Genomic DNA, 17,476 nt, shown 5'->3' with positions numbered 1-17,476 from the left:
CATTATCTGGACTGGGCCTGGTTTAAAAAACCCTTTAAACAAATCTAATTTCATTGACAACCTGGTCTGTTGCAGATAAGGCCCTTTTTAAAAAAAAATTAAATAAAATAAGATAAATAAATAAAAAACATTTTCTTGGATAAAAAAGAAAGTAAAACAATATAAAAATAATTACATAAAAAATAGTAATTAATGAAAATGTTAGTGGACCAGCAGCCTATACAATCATGTGTGCTGCAGGGACTGTGTCCCTTGCAGATGTGTTGTCTATGTTGTGGGAACCAGAATATTGGTAGCAGAAAGAAATAACCCATTTTGTGTTAGTGGGTGTGGATGAGTGTGCATGGGGGAGGTTGTTTGGGTTGATGCACTGATTGAAAGTGTATCTTGTGTTTTTTCTATGTAGATTTAATTTTTAAAAAAAATAAAAAAACTTTTTTTTTTTTTTTTTTTTTTTTTACTTTTTTTTTTTAATTTTTTTTTTTTAGAACAGGCCCGCGGGCGACTCATCTGGTCCTTACGGGCGACCTGGTGCCCGCGGGCACCGCGTTGGTGACCCCTGCATTAAACAATGTAACAAGGTTTTCCAAAATAAATCAACTCAAGTTATGGAAAAAAGTGCCAACATGGCACTGCCATATTTATTATTGAAGTCACAAAGTGCATTATTTTTTTTTTACATGCCTCAAAACAGCAGCTTGGAATTTGGGACATGCTCTCCCTGAGATAATCCTGATACCCGCTACAACTATGGGTAATACTATACTTTGACTTCCACAAAATGCTTTTTTTTTTTTTTTTTAAACATTTTTAAACAGTATACTAGAGTAATAAAGTACAAAATAACATAGTCCTCCTTTAGTGCAAGGCTGCCTGGTATACTGTATAACAGGGAATTATAAACTGGGCTCAATCTGCCCTGCTCTTAACGTATTTGTATGAGTAACACAAATGTGCTGCAAGCTAGTGGTGAGTGCTTGAAGTGGCCTACCACCAGAGCTTCTGAAATGCTGCGTTGAGACACGGCACCTGACCACAACGTGGGCTTTCGCCTTAGGGTGGTTTTTGTTGTATTTTTGTTTTTTCTCGACGGAGTCTTTAAGCGACAACTTTGTGGTACTACTTTTTTCCGGTGTTTGCTTTTCATACATCTTCCGCTTGTATTCATTGTGTATCTCCTTATGATTCTTGAAGAGTTTGGAGATCAAATTGCTCGTATTAAAGGAAGACGTCTTGGTTCTTCCTCGCATAACCAACTTTTTGCAGTCATTGCAAATTGCCAGTTTTTTTTCCGTCAGAGACACTTTAAAATAATCCCAAACCATAGACATGGTGTCGTTAGTCAGTCACCGAGCAAGCTGGCTTGTTAGCCACGGCTACAGCACCGGCATCAACACTCTTGTTGTTGTTATGCTCCGCTCGCGGGGGTTTGATGAGGTCATCAAGCGTCGCCAGTAAACCTCTCATGCTGCAGTCGTCAACTCCTGTGTTGTGTGTGGGAGAGGGAAGAGGGGAGGGGCTGCTGACTACTTCTCCCTACGTCCGTGTTTTACCGGATATGTACCGCGGCGTTTTAAAAAGTCATTAATTTTACTTTTTGAAACCGATACCAATAATTTCCGATATTACATTTGAAAGAATTTATCTCTAATACAAACGTATTCATCATATATTCTTCATGTCACATTAGGCTCCAGTGTTGCTGTTTTTAAGTTATAGTTTGTATCCAACTAGAATTCAGCTAGCTTGTTGTCAGCACTGTATGAATTCTGCCAGAGGCCTTCTGCACCAACATTAGCGGCGGCTGAGCCAAAATGCTAACCGCTAACACACTTGCCAGATAGCGTCAAGTAACAAAAAATGTGAGCAAAATGAGCTAAAAAAAAAGGTTGCGATGCTAATGTAACTATGCTAACAGGCCGATATTATCGGCCGATAAATGCGTTAAAATGTAATATCGGGAATTATCGGTATCGTTTTTTTTATTATCTGTATCGGTTTTTTTTATTTTATTTTTTTTAATTAAATCAACATAAAAAAACACAAGATACACTTACAATTAGTGCACCAACCCAAAAAACCTCCCTCCCCCCATTTATTTCTGTTATCAATATTCTGGTTCCTACATTATATATCAATATATATCAATACAGTCTGCAAGGCATACAGTCTGTAAGCACACATGATTGTGCGTGCTGCTGGTCCACTAATAGTACTAACCTAGGATGTCGTTGTGGCTTGTACAGCCCTTTGAGACACTTGTGATTTAGGGCTATATAAATAAACATTGATTGATTGATTGATAACCTTTAACAGTTAATTTTACTCATTTTCATTAATTACTAGTTTCTATGTAACTGTTTTTATATTGTTTTACTTTCTTTTTTATTCAAGAAAATGTTTTTAATTTAGTTATCTTATTTTATTATTATTTTTAAAAAGTACCTTATCTTCACCATACATGGTTGTCCAAATTAGGCATAATAATGTGTTAATTCCACGACTGCATATATCGGTTGATATCGGTATCGGTTGATATCGGTATCGGTAATTAAAGAGTTGGACAATATCGGAATATCGGATATCGGCAAAAAGCCATTATCGGACATCCCTAGTACTAACCTTAACAGTTAATATGACTCATTTTCATTAATTACTAGTTTCTATGTAACTGTTTTTGTATTATTTTACTTTCTTTTTTATTCGAGAAAATGTTTTTAATTTATTTATCTTATTTTATTTTATTAATTTTTTTAAAAAGGATCTTATCTTCACCATACCTGGTTGTCCAAATTAGGCATAATAATGTGTTAATTCCACGACTGTATATATCGGTATCGGTTGATATCGGTTGATATCGGTATCGGTAATTAAAGAGTTGGACAATATCGGCAAAAAGCCATTATCGGACATCCCTAATTTTAATGCTATCACGATAGCTTTTTGTGTGTGTGTAAATTTTGCAGGTATACACTTCAGCCTCTAATATTTTCTTACTTGGTAAATGCTGCCTGTTAGCATGCAAATGTTAATGGGCCAGCTTTTTTCGGCTAATTTTATATGTATACACCAGTCATATTTTAGTACTTGATGTATGCCAATGTTAGCAGGCTAACTTTTAAAATATTTTGGTGCTTGACTCATGCTACAGTTAGTATTTTAGCAGGCTAGCTTTTTTTTTAAAGCTAATTTTGCAGGTATGCACCTCCGTGTCAAATATGTGCTAATGCTAACTGTTACCAGGCTATTGTTAGCATAGTTACATTAGCATCGCAACCTTTTTTTTTTAGCTCATTTTGCTCACATTTTTTGTTACTTGACGCTATCTGGCAAGTGTGTTAGCGGTTAGCATTTTGGCTCTACGAAATTTCAACAAAAATTGCATTTTCTAATTCTTTGAAAAAAATCTATTTATTGTACTAGTTTTAAAGGTGACTACCAAAATGGCCCCCGTATTCCTTGATTTGTCAGTATGTGGAGCCATCCTTTAATGCAATGTAATCTTACTTATTATTTGTGTATTTTCTTCTATATTGTTAAAATGCTACACTTTTTTAGGTGAGGGAAAAGTGAAACTAGTGATGTCACTGCCAAAGCATGGAAGTATGGCACCGCCATATGCAATGTTTACAATGAAAACACTAACATTATATGGTATGGTATAGGTGGTATATATTTATGGTATAGGTATACATATTTTGGTACTCGATGTATGCTAATGTTAGCAGGCTAACTTTTAAAATATTTTGGTTCTTGACTCATGCTACAGTTAGTATTTTAGCATGCCAACATTAGCATGGTAGCTTTTTTTTCTTTTAGCTAATTTTGCAGGTATGCACCTCAGTGTCAAATATGTTGGTATTTCGTTAATGCTAACCTTAACCAGGCTATTGTTAGCATATTAATGTTAGCATCCCAGCTTTTTTTTAAAGCTCATTTTGCTCACATTTTTTGTTGCTTGACGCTATCTAGCAAGCCTGTTAGCAGTTAGCATTTCGGCTCTGCGAAATTTCAACCAAAATTGCATTTCCTAGTTCTTTGAAAAAATATATATATATTGTACTAGTTTTAAGTGTGAAAACTACCAAAATTGTCCCCGTATTCCTTGATTTGTCAGTATGTGGAGCCATTGTTGAATGCAATGTAATATTACTTATTATTTGTGTATTTTCTTCTATATTGTTAAAATCTTACACTTTTTTAGGTGAGGGAAAATTGAAACTAGTAATGTCACTGCCAAAGCATGGAAGTATGGCACCGCCCTATGCGATGTTCACAATGAAGATAACATTTTAACTGATATTTTTCCTAAAATTCCCATTATTAGAATAATATTTGTGTAAATGCAATTATACTGATACTAGTGATTTTTTCCTTGATTTAAAAAAAATATAACTACAAAACTCAAAACCAGTCAAGTTGGGATGTTGTGTAACTGGGAAATAAAAACAGAATACAATGATTTGCAAATCCTTTTCAACTTATATTCAATTGAATAAACTACAAAGACAAGATATTTAATGATCACACTGAGAAACTAAATTTTTTTTTGCAAATAATCATTAACTTACAATTTAATTGCAGCAACACATTGCAAAAAAGTTGTCACAGGGTCATTTTTACCAGTGTGTTACATGGCCTTTCCTTTTAACAACACTCAGTAAACGTTTGGAAACTGAGGAGACACATTTTTGAAGCTTTTCAGGTGGAATTATTTCCCGTTCTTGCTTGATGTACAGCTTAAGTTGTTCAACAGTCTGTTGTGGTATTTTAGGCTTCATAATGCGCCACACATTTTCAATGGGAGACAGGTCTGGACTACAGGCTGGCCAGTCTAGTACCCGCACTCTTTTACTATGAAGCCACGCTGTTGTAACACGTGGCTTGGCATTGTCTTGCTGAAATAAGCAGGGGCGTCCATGGTAACGTTGCTTGGATGGCAACATATGTTGCTCCAAAACCTGTATGTACCTTTCAGCATTAATAGCGCCTTCACAGATGTGTAAGTTACCCATGTCTTGGGCACTAATACACCCCCATACCATCACAGATGCTGGCTTTTACACTTTGCGCCTATAACAATCCGGACGGTTCTTTTCCTCTTTGGTCCGGAGGACACGACGTCCACAGTTTCCAAAAACAATTTGAGATGTGGACTCGTCAGACCACAGAACACTTTTCCACTTTGTATCAGTCCATTTAAGATGAGCTCAGGCTCAGCGAAGCTGACAGCGTTTCTGGGTGTTGTTGATAAACGGTTTTCGCCTTGCATAGGAGAATTTTAACTTGCACTTACAGATGTAGCGACCAACTGTAGTTACTGTCAGTGGGTTTCTGAAGTGTTCCTGAGCCCATGTGGTGATATCCTTTACACACTGATGTCGCTTTTCGATACTGCCTGAGGCATCGAAGGTCCGTAATACCATTGCTTAAGTGCAGTGATTTCTCCAGAGTCTCTGAACCTTTTGTTGATATCATAGACCGCAGATGGTGAAATCCCTAAATTCCTTGCAATAGCTGGTTGAGAAATGTTGTTCTTAAACTGTTGGACAATTTGCTCACGCATTTGTTCACAAAGTGGTGACCCTCGCCCCATCCTTGTTTGTGAATGACTGAGCATTTCATAGAAGCTGCTTTTACATCCAATCATGGCACCCACCTGTTCCCAATTAGCCTGTTCACCTGTAGGATGTTCCAAATAAGTGTTTGATGAGCATTCCTCAACTTTCTCAGTCTTTTTTGCCACTTGTGCCAGCTTTTTTGAAACATGTTGCGGGCATCAAATTCCAATTGAGCTAATATTTGCAAAAAATAACAAAGTTTTCCAGTTCGAACGCTAAATATCTTGTCTTTGCAGTCCATTCAATTGAATATAGGTTGAAAAGGATTTGAAAATGATTGTATTCTGTTTTTATGTACAATTTACACAACTTGCCAACTTCGCGGTTATTTGAAAGGAACGCCTCCTTTTTAAGAGACATAAATCCCAGCTCTGAGACGCTGCAAGAGTACCGCCACAAGATGGCGACGTCCGCCTTCATTGCCGCGCTCCTGCTTCCTGACACATGTCAGCTTGGACTTTTGTCCACATTGGACTTGGTCTCGGAACTTTTGCTAAAAAAAATTAAGCGGAACTGTCAACTTGTTAAAAAAAATAAAAATAAAATAAATTTTAAAAAAAGCACGCGCGCGGTGACAAGTTTTTTTGTTTTTGTTTTTTGTAATCTTTTACTTCGTGCACGAGCACAAAGCGGTGACGTAACAGAAGTCCGCAGCCAATAGGAGGCGAGGTCCGTGCTAGTATTTAAATGAGGCTGTCCTTATATGGCGGTCGCCACGCCTCCCCTTCGCTCCGCGCCTGTCCCGCGGGAGATCCGAGCCTCGGCGCGGGAGAAGGGGGCTCTCCTCCGGGACAGAGGAGCCATAAAGAACCGGGGACGGGAGGTGGGGTGGGTGGAGGAGTGGGGGGGTTCTCTTAGCGCCCAATCGGCCTCGCCCCCCACCCCTCCACCCCCACCACCACCTCCCTCACTCGAGTGGACCTCCTTTTGAAGCAGAGTCTTCTTGTCTTCTTCTTTCCACTCACTCTCGCAGCTCGCCGCGTCTCATCAGGACCTCCACGTTTGCGTCCCCCCACCCCCTCCTATGCACCCCGCCCCCGGCTCCTGAGAGATGCTCTCCCCGCTCTCCTTCAACTTGCCGGCCTGACAAGTCCAGAGGGACCCGCGCAGGACTCTACAGTTCTGGACCGGGACCTCCTACCTCCTCCTCAGGTCCAGGTGTCTCGTGCAGGAGGATTACTCTTCATCCTCATCTTCTTCATCCCCCCCACACCCCCCGCCCTCCTATGATGTTCTCCATCCAGGACGGCCTCCCCCGGGGGGGTCTGACCATGAAGGAGGAACCGCTCCCCACCGGCATGACCCCGGTGCGCTCCTGGATGCACGGCGCGGGGATCCTGGACGCCAACACCGCAGCGCAGAGGTGAGCGCGCGCTTCCAAAGACAAAAGTCTTTTTTTTTTTTTTTACCAAAAAAGTTTTTTTACACGCAAAATAATGTATATGACTACAAAATTATTGTTCAAAGCAAAAATGATAACGTTTATGAATATTGTCATACAGTCATAATTATAATATTATTACATTTACGACCACCAACTATTTAGAGAAATATAATTCACTAAAGTTTATTCATATAATGGTAATGACCAAAAACTATGCAGAGAATTAAATAATATTGTATAATAATAAACACAAAAAGGTGCATGAACTAATTCATCATATTTTTGTAATAATCATTTTATATGCGACTCTTAATTTAATATCATTTAAAACTGTTCTAGCGTATTTACACAAATAATAATAGGATCATGTTTATGACTGTTATAAACTATTAAACATAGTAATTAAGTATGTTAATAGTGCATGAACTAATTCATCATATTTTTGTAATGATTGTTTTATACGCGACTATTAATAACTTGATGGTTTGTTGTCTTTTAAAACTGTTCTAACGTATTTAATACAAATAATAATAGGATCATGTTTATGACCGTGTTATAAACTATTAAACATAATAATTAAGTATGTTAATAGTGCATGAACTAATTCATCATATTTTTGTAATGATTGTTTTGTACGCGACTATTAATAACTTGATGGTTTGTTGTCTTTTAAAACTGTTCTAACGTATTTAATACAAATAATAATAGGATCATGTTCATGACCGTGTTATAAACTATTAAACATAATAATTAAGTATGTTAATAGTGCATGAACTAATTCATCATATTTTTGTAATGATCGTTTTATACGCGACTATTAATAACTCGATTGTTTGTTGTCATTTAAAACTGTTCCAGCGTATTTAATACAAATAATAATACGATCATGTTTATGACCGTGTTATAAACTATTAAACATAATAATTAAGTATGTTAATAGTGCATGAACTAATTCATCATATTTTTGTAATGATCGTTTTATACGCGACTATTAATAACTCAATGGTTTGTTGTCATTTAAAACTGTTCCAGCGTATTTAATACAAATAATAATAGGATCATGTTTATGACTGTGTTATAAACTATTAAACATAGTAATTAAGTATGTATTGAATAGTTGTAAGGCTATTTTTATGACTATTTCAAAGGGGAATCATTCATAACGACAATATTTAATGCTTTGACCGCCATGAAAAAGTAAGTGCGACTCTTCAGCCAAGTTCCTACACACACGCACACGCACACACACACACACACACACACACACACACACACACACACACACACACACACACACACACACACACACACACACACACACACACACACACACTGTAAATACATTACAAATTTCCCAATGTAAACATATATTATGGAAGGTTTGTACGGGAAATGGAACGTATGAGTTGCTCGAGTTTCTAGAAACGTCACTGAAGTCAAATTAAATCCGAGGAACCCCCCAAAATAAAAGAACTATAATAAGTATAAATACATATATGACATCCTTCTGTAAATAAATGAATAATGAGAAGAAAATGTTGTTTGTCAAGGAAAAATGACTGAATACATTTGACAAGAAATACACAATCGTCTTGATGTATTTATTATATATTACTTACTAATATTACTATTACAATTAGTACTGTGATTATTACAATTAATATACTATGACTATTATTGTTATTATTATAATTATTATTATTGTTATTCAACAACGGCAACGCATTAACGTAAAAGCGCAGACACACAGTCACACACACACACACACACAATGCAGGTGTTAGACTCCAACATCAGCAAGCGCCTGTGTTAAAACGTCACATAGCTTTAAAGCATGAGACCTCATTTTAACATTTGAATGGTGTCATTGCCAGATGAGAACCAAGATATTTGCTACAATGAAGGTAAAATAAATCAAATCAGAGAATCGATGAGAAGTCAAGTTGTCATGATCACATATGTGAGGAAACTGGCTCTTATTTCTCCATGATAATGATGATAATAATGACATGAGAAACGTGAATGGTGATAAAATTATTAAAATCGGTAAATTGACTCATTATCGAGAGAAATAAGTCATCAAACTGTCACGAGGAGGTTTTACACACGTCGGTCTTTGTGAAGACCGGCCTTATTTTTCCATGATGATAATGCCATGAGAAAAGTGAATAATGATAAAGTAAGTCAAATCTACAATTGGTAAAATATCGTGATGGAGAAGTCATCAAGTTGTCATGATCACATTGTACAATCGCCATTTGGTGACAAAACCAATCTTATTTCTCCACGATAATGATGATAATGACATGAGAATTGTGAACGGTCATAACATTAGAAAACGTAATCAAATTCCCAAGTCAAGTTGTCATGATGACATTTTACAATTGTAAAGACCAGCCTTATTTTTCCGTGATAGTGATGATAATAATGACATGAGAAATGTGAACGGTCATAAAATGATTTCAATCAGAAAATTGACTCATAATCGAGGGAAATAAGTCATCGAACTGTCATGAGGAGACCGGCCGTATTTTTCCATGATGATAATGCCATGAGAAAAGTGAATAATGATAAGGAACATCTATAATTGATAAAATATCGTGATAGTGAAGTCATCAAGTTGTCACATTTTACAATCATCAGTCTGTGAGATGACTCGTTTTTTAAATGATGATGATCAGAATACGGACATGAGGAAATTTAATGATTATAAAATCAGTCAAATCAAAAAAATGATAATAATCAAGAGCCGTAATTAACATTGTACTGTACACTCATTAGTCTATGAGAAGACAGGAGTATAATGAATGATGATACAATCAGTCAAGTCATAGAAATGATGAAAAATCAGGATCAATAAAAACATTTTACTGTACACTCATTAGTCTATGAGAAGACTGCATTTTATATGATGATGAGAATAATGACACAAGTATAGTGAATGATGATAAAAATGAGTCAAATTTAAAAGATGTCATGACGGCGAAGTTGTCAAGATTACATTTTACAATCGCCATTTGGTGAGAAAACTGATCTTATTTCTCCATGATAATGATGATAAATGACATGAGAATTGTGAACGGTCATAAAATCGAAATCATCAAATTGTCATTATGACATTTTACAATTTTTATTCCATGAAAAGACATGGCCTTATTTGTCCATGATGATAAATGGCATGAGAAAAGTGAATAATGATAAGTAAGTAAGTCAAATCTATAATTGATGTCGGGATGAAGAAGTCGTCAAGTTGTCATGATCACATTTTACAATCATCATTTTGTGAGAAGACTCATTTTTTAAATGATGAGAATAACGACATGACTATAGTGAATGATACAATCAGTCAAGTCATACAAATTATTAAAAATCAGGAGCCGTAAGTAATTAACATTCTACTGTACACACATTAGTCAATGAGAATATTCATGCATTTTTGTATGATGATGAGAATAATGACATGAGTAAAGTGAATGATAATAACATGAGCCGAGTCGGAGAATTTACTTGAAATCATGAGAAGTCATCAGGTTGTCAAGGTGACATTTTGCAATGGTCAGTTGATGAGAAGACGACCTTATTTCTCCATGATGATGATAATGACATGAGAAAAGTGAATAATGATAAATCGAGAGTTGAAAATAACTCATGAGGAAGAAGTCTTCAGGTTGTCATGATCACATTTTACAATGGTGAGAAAACTGATCGTATTATAATGATGATAATAATGACATGAGAAACGTGTATGGTCATAAAATGATTAAAATTGACTCAAAATCGAGAGAAATAAGTCATCAAATTGTCATGATAACATTTTACACACGTCGGTCTATGAGAAGACGGATTTTTTATGTGATGATGAGAATAATGACATTAGTGACGTAAACGATGATAAAATCAGTCAAATCGTAGAAATTATAAAAATCAGGAGGCAAAAGTCAATAATATTTGACTATAAACTCATCACACACTAAAAAATAATGGGTTATTTTGATAACCCAATTATGAGTTGCTAGTGTTGGGTTAAATATCGGAGTTATTTTTATGAAGAGCAATCCATTTTTTGGGTTATAAGTGTATTATTTTAACTACATTTCTGGGTTTTTAAAATTATGAACCATTGTTGGGTTGTTTCTCAACGAGTAACACATTTTTTTAATTAAAAAGTTACTTTTTTCTTGAAGGGAATTTTATTATGGATTAATCTTATTATCATTATTTACAATCACCCAACATTGAGTTAGCATAACTCAACTTTTAGGTTAAATACTTTAACCCAATAGTTTGGTTGGGAATAACCCAACATTTAGTTATCATAACTCAACTTTTTGGTTGAATAATTCAACGCTAAAGTTGGCTTTAAATAAATAACCCAAAATGTTGAGTTAAAATAACTCAAATAAGGGGTTGGTCCTTTTCTGAACCAGCAGTTGGGTTAAAATTGGGTGATTTTTTAACCCAACATTTTTAGTGTGCAGACTTATACTGATAATTAGAACAATGACATGTGTGAGGTGAATGATGATAACATGAGTCAAACCTGAGGATTTACTTCAATTAGAAAGAAGTCATCCGGTCGTCATGGTCACATTTGATGAGAAGACTGACCATATTTGTCCATGATGACTATGATGACATGAGAAACGCGCATGATCTTGCATTGAGTCAAATCAGAAAATTGACCCAAAGTCAAGATAAAGTCACCAAGTTCTCAAATCACATTTTACACAAAAAACTGAGTGACATGATAAAATGATAAAATAAGTCAAATCAGGAGGCATAATTGTCATTGAGAATAGGTTTTTACATGATGGTGAGAATAATGACATAAGTGAAGTGAGTCAAATCCTGACAAATAAAATCATCAAGTCGGTATAAAAAAGCTGTTGAAAGGACCGAACTTGTTTTGCATTGATGATAATGACATGAGAAAGGTGAACGCTGACTGAACGCGCCAAATCTGGAATTGAGAAGAAGCCATACAAAAACACCATTCGATGAGAAAACTGCTTATTTGTCCACTACGATAATGACATGAGAAACATGAGTCCTCATGAAATGAGTCCAATCAGTCAATTGGGCAGCACGGTGGAAGAGGGGTTAGTTCGTCTGCCTCACAATACGAAGGTCCTGGGTTCGATCCTGTGATCCTGTGTGGAGTTTGTATGTTCTCCCCGTGACTGCGTGGGTTCCCTCCGGGTACTCCGGCTTCCTCCCACCTCCAAAGACATGCACCTGGGGATAGGTTGATTGGCAACACTAAATTGGCCCTATTGTGTGAATGTGAGTGTGAATGTTGTCTTTGTTGGCCCTGTGATAAGGTGGCGACTTGTCCAGGGTGTAGCCCGCCTTCCGCCCGAATGCAGTTGAGATAGGCTCCAGCACCCCCCGCGACCCCGAACGGGACAAGAGGTACAAAATGGATGGATGGATGGAAATAAATGTCTTTTTAAGCAACTAAACAAAAAGTGGATTTGTAACAGAAAACCACAACAAATGTATATGTATTTGAAAAAAAAAAAAGTCAACAAAATAAGATATAAAAACAGATTTGTAACCAAAAATAATGCATTTGAAAAAAAAAAAAAAAAAAAAAAATGACAACGGAAATAATGGATTTGGAGTAAAAAAATGTAAACAATAATAATGTATTTGAAAAAGAATGTAAACAAAAATTACGTATTTGGAAAATTGCTAACCAAAATAATGGAATATAAATATAAATACGTTTGAAAAACAAATTGTAAATGATAGTGAAGTTTTTAACGATATCCTCCTGTCAACTGATTCTGGTAAATATGTTGTCCTGGTGCTTTTAGATGTGTCTGCTGCGTTCGACACCGTCGACCACGCCACCTTAATCACTCGTCTTGAGAACTGTGTGGGCATTAGGGGCGCCGCCCTCAACTGGTTCCGGTCGTACCTAACCGACAGGAGTTTTTGTATAAAAATAGACAGTTTTATGTCTTCCATAGCTCCTTTACCACATGGGGTTCCCCAGGGCTCAATCCTTACCCCAATCTTATTTGTGCTTTACCTTCTCCCCCTTGGTTCTATTTTTAGGAAGTACGATATTGCATTTCATTTTTATGCCGATGATTGCCAGATTTATTTTCCCATGGCACAAAATAACACGGTTCAACGTCTTATTGACTGCCTGCACGACATCAAAGCCTGGCTTTCAGCTAACTTCCTGAGCCTAAATGAAGACAAAACAGAAGTTATGTTGTTCGGTCCAAGTCGCTCTCCCTCCCCCAACGTTGACCTCGGCACTCTGACCCCGTATCTCAGCGACTGGGTCACAAACCTGGGGGTAAAGTTCGACTCAGATTTTAAATTCGAAAAACAAATCAGCAGTGTCGTACAAAAAAGCTTTTATCAGTTACGCCAAATAGCGAAAGTGAAACCGCTTCTATCATGACATGATCTCGAGAAATTAATCCACGCCTTTATCTCGACTCGTTTAGACTACTGCAATGCCCTGTATGTAGGCATTAGCCAGGCCTCCCTCGCCCGCCTGCAGCTCGTGCAGAACTCTGCTGCTCGTCTGCTAACACAGACCCGCAGACGTGAGCACATCACCCCTATATTAGCGTCCCTTCACTGGCTCCCTGTGCGTTACCGAATCAATTTTAAACTCCTTTTATTTGTTTTTAAATGTCTAAACAACCTCGCGCCAACATATCTCTCCGACCTCCTTCAGCCTTACTGCCCCACCCGATCCCTAAAATCAGCCGATCAGCTGCTACTGACGGTCCCGGACACAAGGCTGAAGCTTAGAGGTGACAGAGCTTTCGCTGCTGCTGCTCCCAAGCTCTGGAACGACCTACATCTGAGTGTTAGACAAGCCTCCTCTCTTCCTGTTTTTAAATCTCTCTTAAAAACATACTTTTATTCCATGGCTTTTAACACTGAGTGATACCCATCCTGCAATGGCGCCCCATAATACACCTGCTGTGAACCTGTTTTTATGTTTTTATATTTTATTTATTTGTTTTTTATTGTGTTCTGTTTGCTCGGTTCTCGTATTATCTTTTAACCTGCCCATTGTACAGCACTTTGGCTACCCCTGTGGTAAATTTTAAATGTGCTTTATAAATAAAGTTGATTTGATTTGATAATAGATTTGAAAAGAAAAAAAAAGGTCAATAAAAATAATGGATTTGAAAAAAAACATGCACCTGGGGATAGGCTGATTGGCAACACTAAATGGTCCCTAGTGTGTGAATGTGAGCGTGAGTGTTGTCTGTCTATCTGTGTTGGCCCTGCGATGAGGTGGCGACTTGTCCAGGGTGTACCCCGCCTTCTGCCCGAATGCAGCTGAGATAGGCTTCAGCCCCCTCCGCGACCCTATAAGGGACAAGCGGTAGAAAATGGATGGACAGTCAATTGACTCAGAAAGTCATAACATTTTGTCATGATGAGAAGACTTTTTTTTTTTCCATGATGATGAGTAAAGTCAGTCAAATCATAGAATTAATGAGAAATCAAGTTGGAACGAGAGTGCTATTTGTTTTCCAATGATAATAATGATAAACAATGACGTTCATTCTGCACTCCATCCAGCTGTATAATCACTCGCCATACAGCAATACATGATATCTGGCTATTACCTGACACCTGACATGTTAGCTACCATATTTTTCAGACTGTAAATCGCAGTTTTTTTCATAGTTTGGCCGGGGGTGCGACTTATACTCATGAGCGACTTATGTGTGAAATGATTAACACATTAGCGTAAAATATCAAATAATATTATTTAGCTCATTCACGTAAGAGACTAGACGTATAAGATTTCATGGGATTTAGCGATTAGGAGTGACAGATTGTTTGGTAAACGTATAGCATGTTCTATATGTTATATTTATTTGAATGACTCTTACCATAATATGTTACGTTAACATACCAGGCACGTTCTCAGTTGGTTATTTATGCCTCATATAACGTACACTTATTCAGCCTGTTGTTCACTATTCTTTATTTATTTTAAATTGCCTTTCAAATGTCTATTCTTGGTGTTGGGTTTATCAAATAAATTTCCCCCAAAAATGCGACTTATATATGTTTTTTTTTCTTCTTTATTATGCATTTTCGGCCTGTGCGACTTATACTCCTGAGCGACTTATACTCCGAAAAATACGGTACTTCTTTGTTTTTAATGTATATATTCTATTTCCTGCTGGATTTACTCTCTATTTATGCTGCAGCTGTCACATATACTGTAATATTATACATGGTAATTGTTATATATTGTATATATGATATAGACATAATTAGGGATGTCCGATAATGGCTTTTTATCATTTTTATCATTTATCATTTACTTTTTGTCGATATCCGATATTGTCCAACTCTTTAATTACCGATACCGATATCAACCAATACCGATATCAACCGATATATACAGTTGTGGAATTCACACATTATTATGCCTAATTTGGACAACCAGGTATGGTGAAGATAAGGTTCTTTAAAAAAAAAAAAAATACAATTAAATAAGATAATAAATTAAAAACATTTTCTTGAATGAAAAAGAAATTAAAACAATATAAAAACAGTTACCGCATTTTTCGGAGTATAAGTCGCACCGGAGTATAAGTCGCACCTGCCGAAAGAAGGAAAAAACATATATAAATCGCACTTGGTGATTTAAGACAACTATGAAAAAACTGCGACTTATAGTCCGAAAAATACAGTACATTGAAACTACTAATTAATGAAAATGAGTAAAAGTAACTGTTAAAGGTTAGTACTATTAGTGACCAGCAGCACGCACAATCATGTGTGCTTACGGACTGTATCCCTTGCAGACTGTATTGATATATATTGATATATAATGTAGGGAACCAGAATATTAATAGAAAGAAACAACCCTTTTGTGTGAATGAGTGTGAATGGGGGAGGAAGGTTTTTTGGGTTTGTGCACTAATTGTAAGTGTATCTTGTGTTTTTTATGTTGATTTAATAAAAAACAAAACAACAAAAAACAAAAACGATACCGATAATAAAAAAAACGATACCGATAATTTCCGATATTACATTTTAACGCATTTATCGGCTCGATAATATCGGACATCTCTAGACATAATATATCAGTATATATAATACACTGTACATATATTATGTAAATATTACGAATGTATATATCGCTATATTTAGCCTATTTTACCCTGCATTGTCCTTTCCATCCTTACACTTTCCATCATTGTAACTGAGCTACTGTGTGGAACAATTTCCCCTTGTGGATCATTAAAGTTGGTCTAAGTGTAAGTTAATGAGGATTGAGGTTTTTCTCGGGTCATGTGCAGATAGAGCCAAAAACACATCTGTGCTTTTTGAGCTTGTTAAAGTTCTTCCATGTTAGACAAAGTGTGTGTGTGTGTGTGTGTAGTTGGATGGCGGCAGCGGCGCTCGGTGTGTGTCCTAATGTTGCGTGTCACTACCTATTACCAGCAAATTAGTCTTCTGCACTTCCGCCCTGCTTCCTGTCACGTGCACATGTCTCCTGTGAGGGCGTAGCGGTGAATTGGCATCGGCACTAAAACCCTCCATTATCGCAATATAAACACCTTCATCATCGTCACCATCATCACCATCCGACTCCACTCTGGACGCTCGTCAGCTCGATTATTAGCTCAATTATGTTAATTGTGGCGCCGCTGTCCAACCTAAACGCCACACGCGGCGCACTGTTAGCTAGCAGATGTTTGACGGTGAGCAGGAAGTGAACGGGTCGCACACCGGAAGTGAGTTTTATTTTTTTTAAACTGGCTTGGCGAGCCCGCCTGCTCGGGGCGCAAGGAGAGAAGGAGACGCCCGCAAACGAGCGCCCAAAGCCGAGCAAGGTCGCGGCTGTTTTAATCCGTCGTCTGGGGAGTCGCTGCGTGTCCCCGAACGGAACCGGCGGGAATGAATAAACATGTTTAATCGGTCAAAGGCTTCCGGAGCGGCTAACGAGCCGTGCGACGTCACATCCGGCTCCCCGCCAAATATTTGTTAGGTCTATTAGACAGTTCCTTCGACTCTAAGGCTGTCTAAAAGGATAACGATTATTCAAGTTGATTCATGTATTCTACAAAAAGGAGTAAGTACAAACAACAGCAATTGTTTCGGTTTGATAGGGCGCACCGGATTATAAGGTGCATTAAAGCGGTCATATTATGATCTTTTTTTAAAAACCCTTCATTGTGGTCTACAAAACATGTAATGGTGGTTTCTTGGTCAAAAATTTACAGACCATCGTCAAGTCGGTTTCTGACTGTCATTTCTGTTATTTACTAGTGATAGGTAGACTGTTGTTATTCATACTTGCCAACCTTGAGACCTCCAATATCGGGAGGGGGGGGCGTGGTTATTTACCGCTAGAATTCACCAACTCGAGTATTTCATACATATATATATATACATATATATATATATATGTATGAAATACTTGACTTTCAGTGAATTCTAGCTATATATATATTTATTT

At 37.0% G+C, this 17,476-nt stretch overlaps 1 protein-coding gene across 4 annotated transcripts in view; it reads left to right on the top strand.

The window, feature by feature from the left end:
* The window catches only part of LOC133645187 (transcription factor COE1-like), a 197,558-nt gene that overhangs the window by 7,383 nt on the left and 172,699 nt on the right, over nucleotides 1-17,476 (top strand). For all 4 annotated transcript variants that reach the window (XM_062040047.1, XM_062040049.1, XM_062040048.1 and 1 more), the window contains exon 2: nucleotides 6,595-6,984. In XM_062040047.1, the coding sequence (XP_061896031.1) occupies nucleotides 6,595-6,984 (390 nt within the window). The remainder of the gene's footprint in view (nucleotides 1-6,594; nucleotides 6,985-17,476) is intronic.

This window comes from Entelurus aequoreus, linkage group LG28 (assembly GCF_033978785.1).
Source record: "Entelurus aequoreus isolate RoL-2023_Sb linkage group LG28, RoL_Eaeq_v1.1, whole genome shotgun sequence".
NCBI classification, from domain to species: domain Eukaryota; kingdom Metazoa; phylum Chordata; class Actinopteri; order Syngnathiformes; family Syngnathidae; genus Entelurus; species Entelurus aequoreus.
The sequence above is the reverse complement of the archived record's forward strand: the minus strand, read 5'-3'. Positions and strand labels throughout refer to the sequence as shown.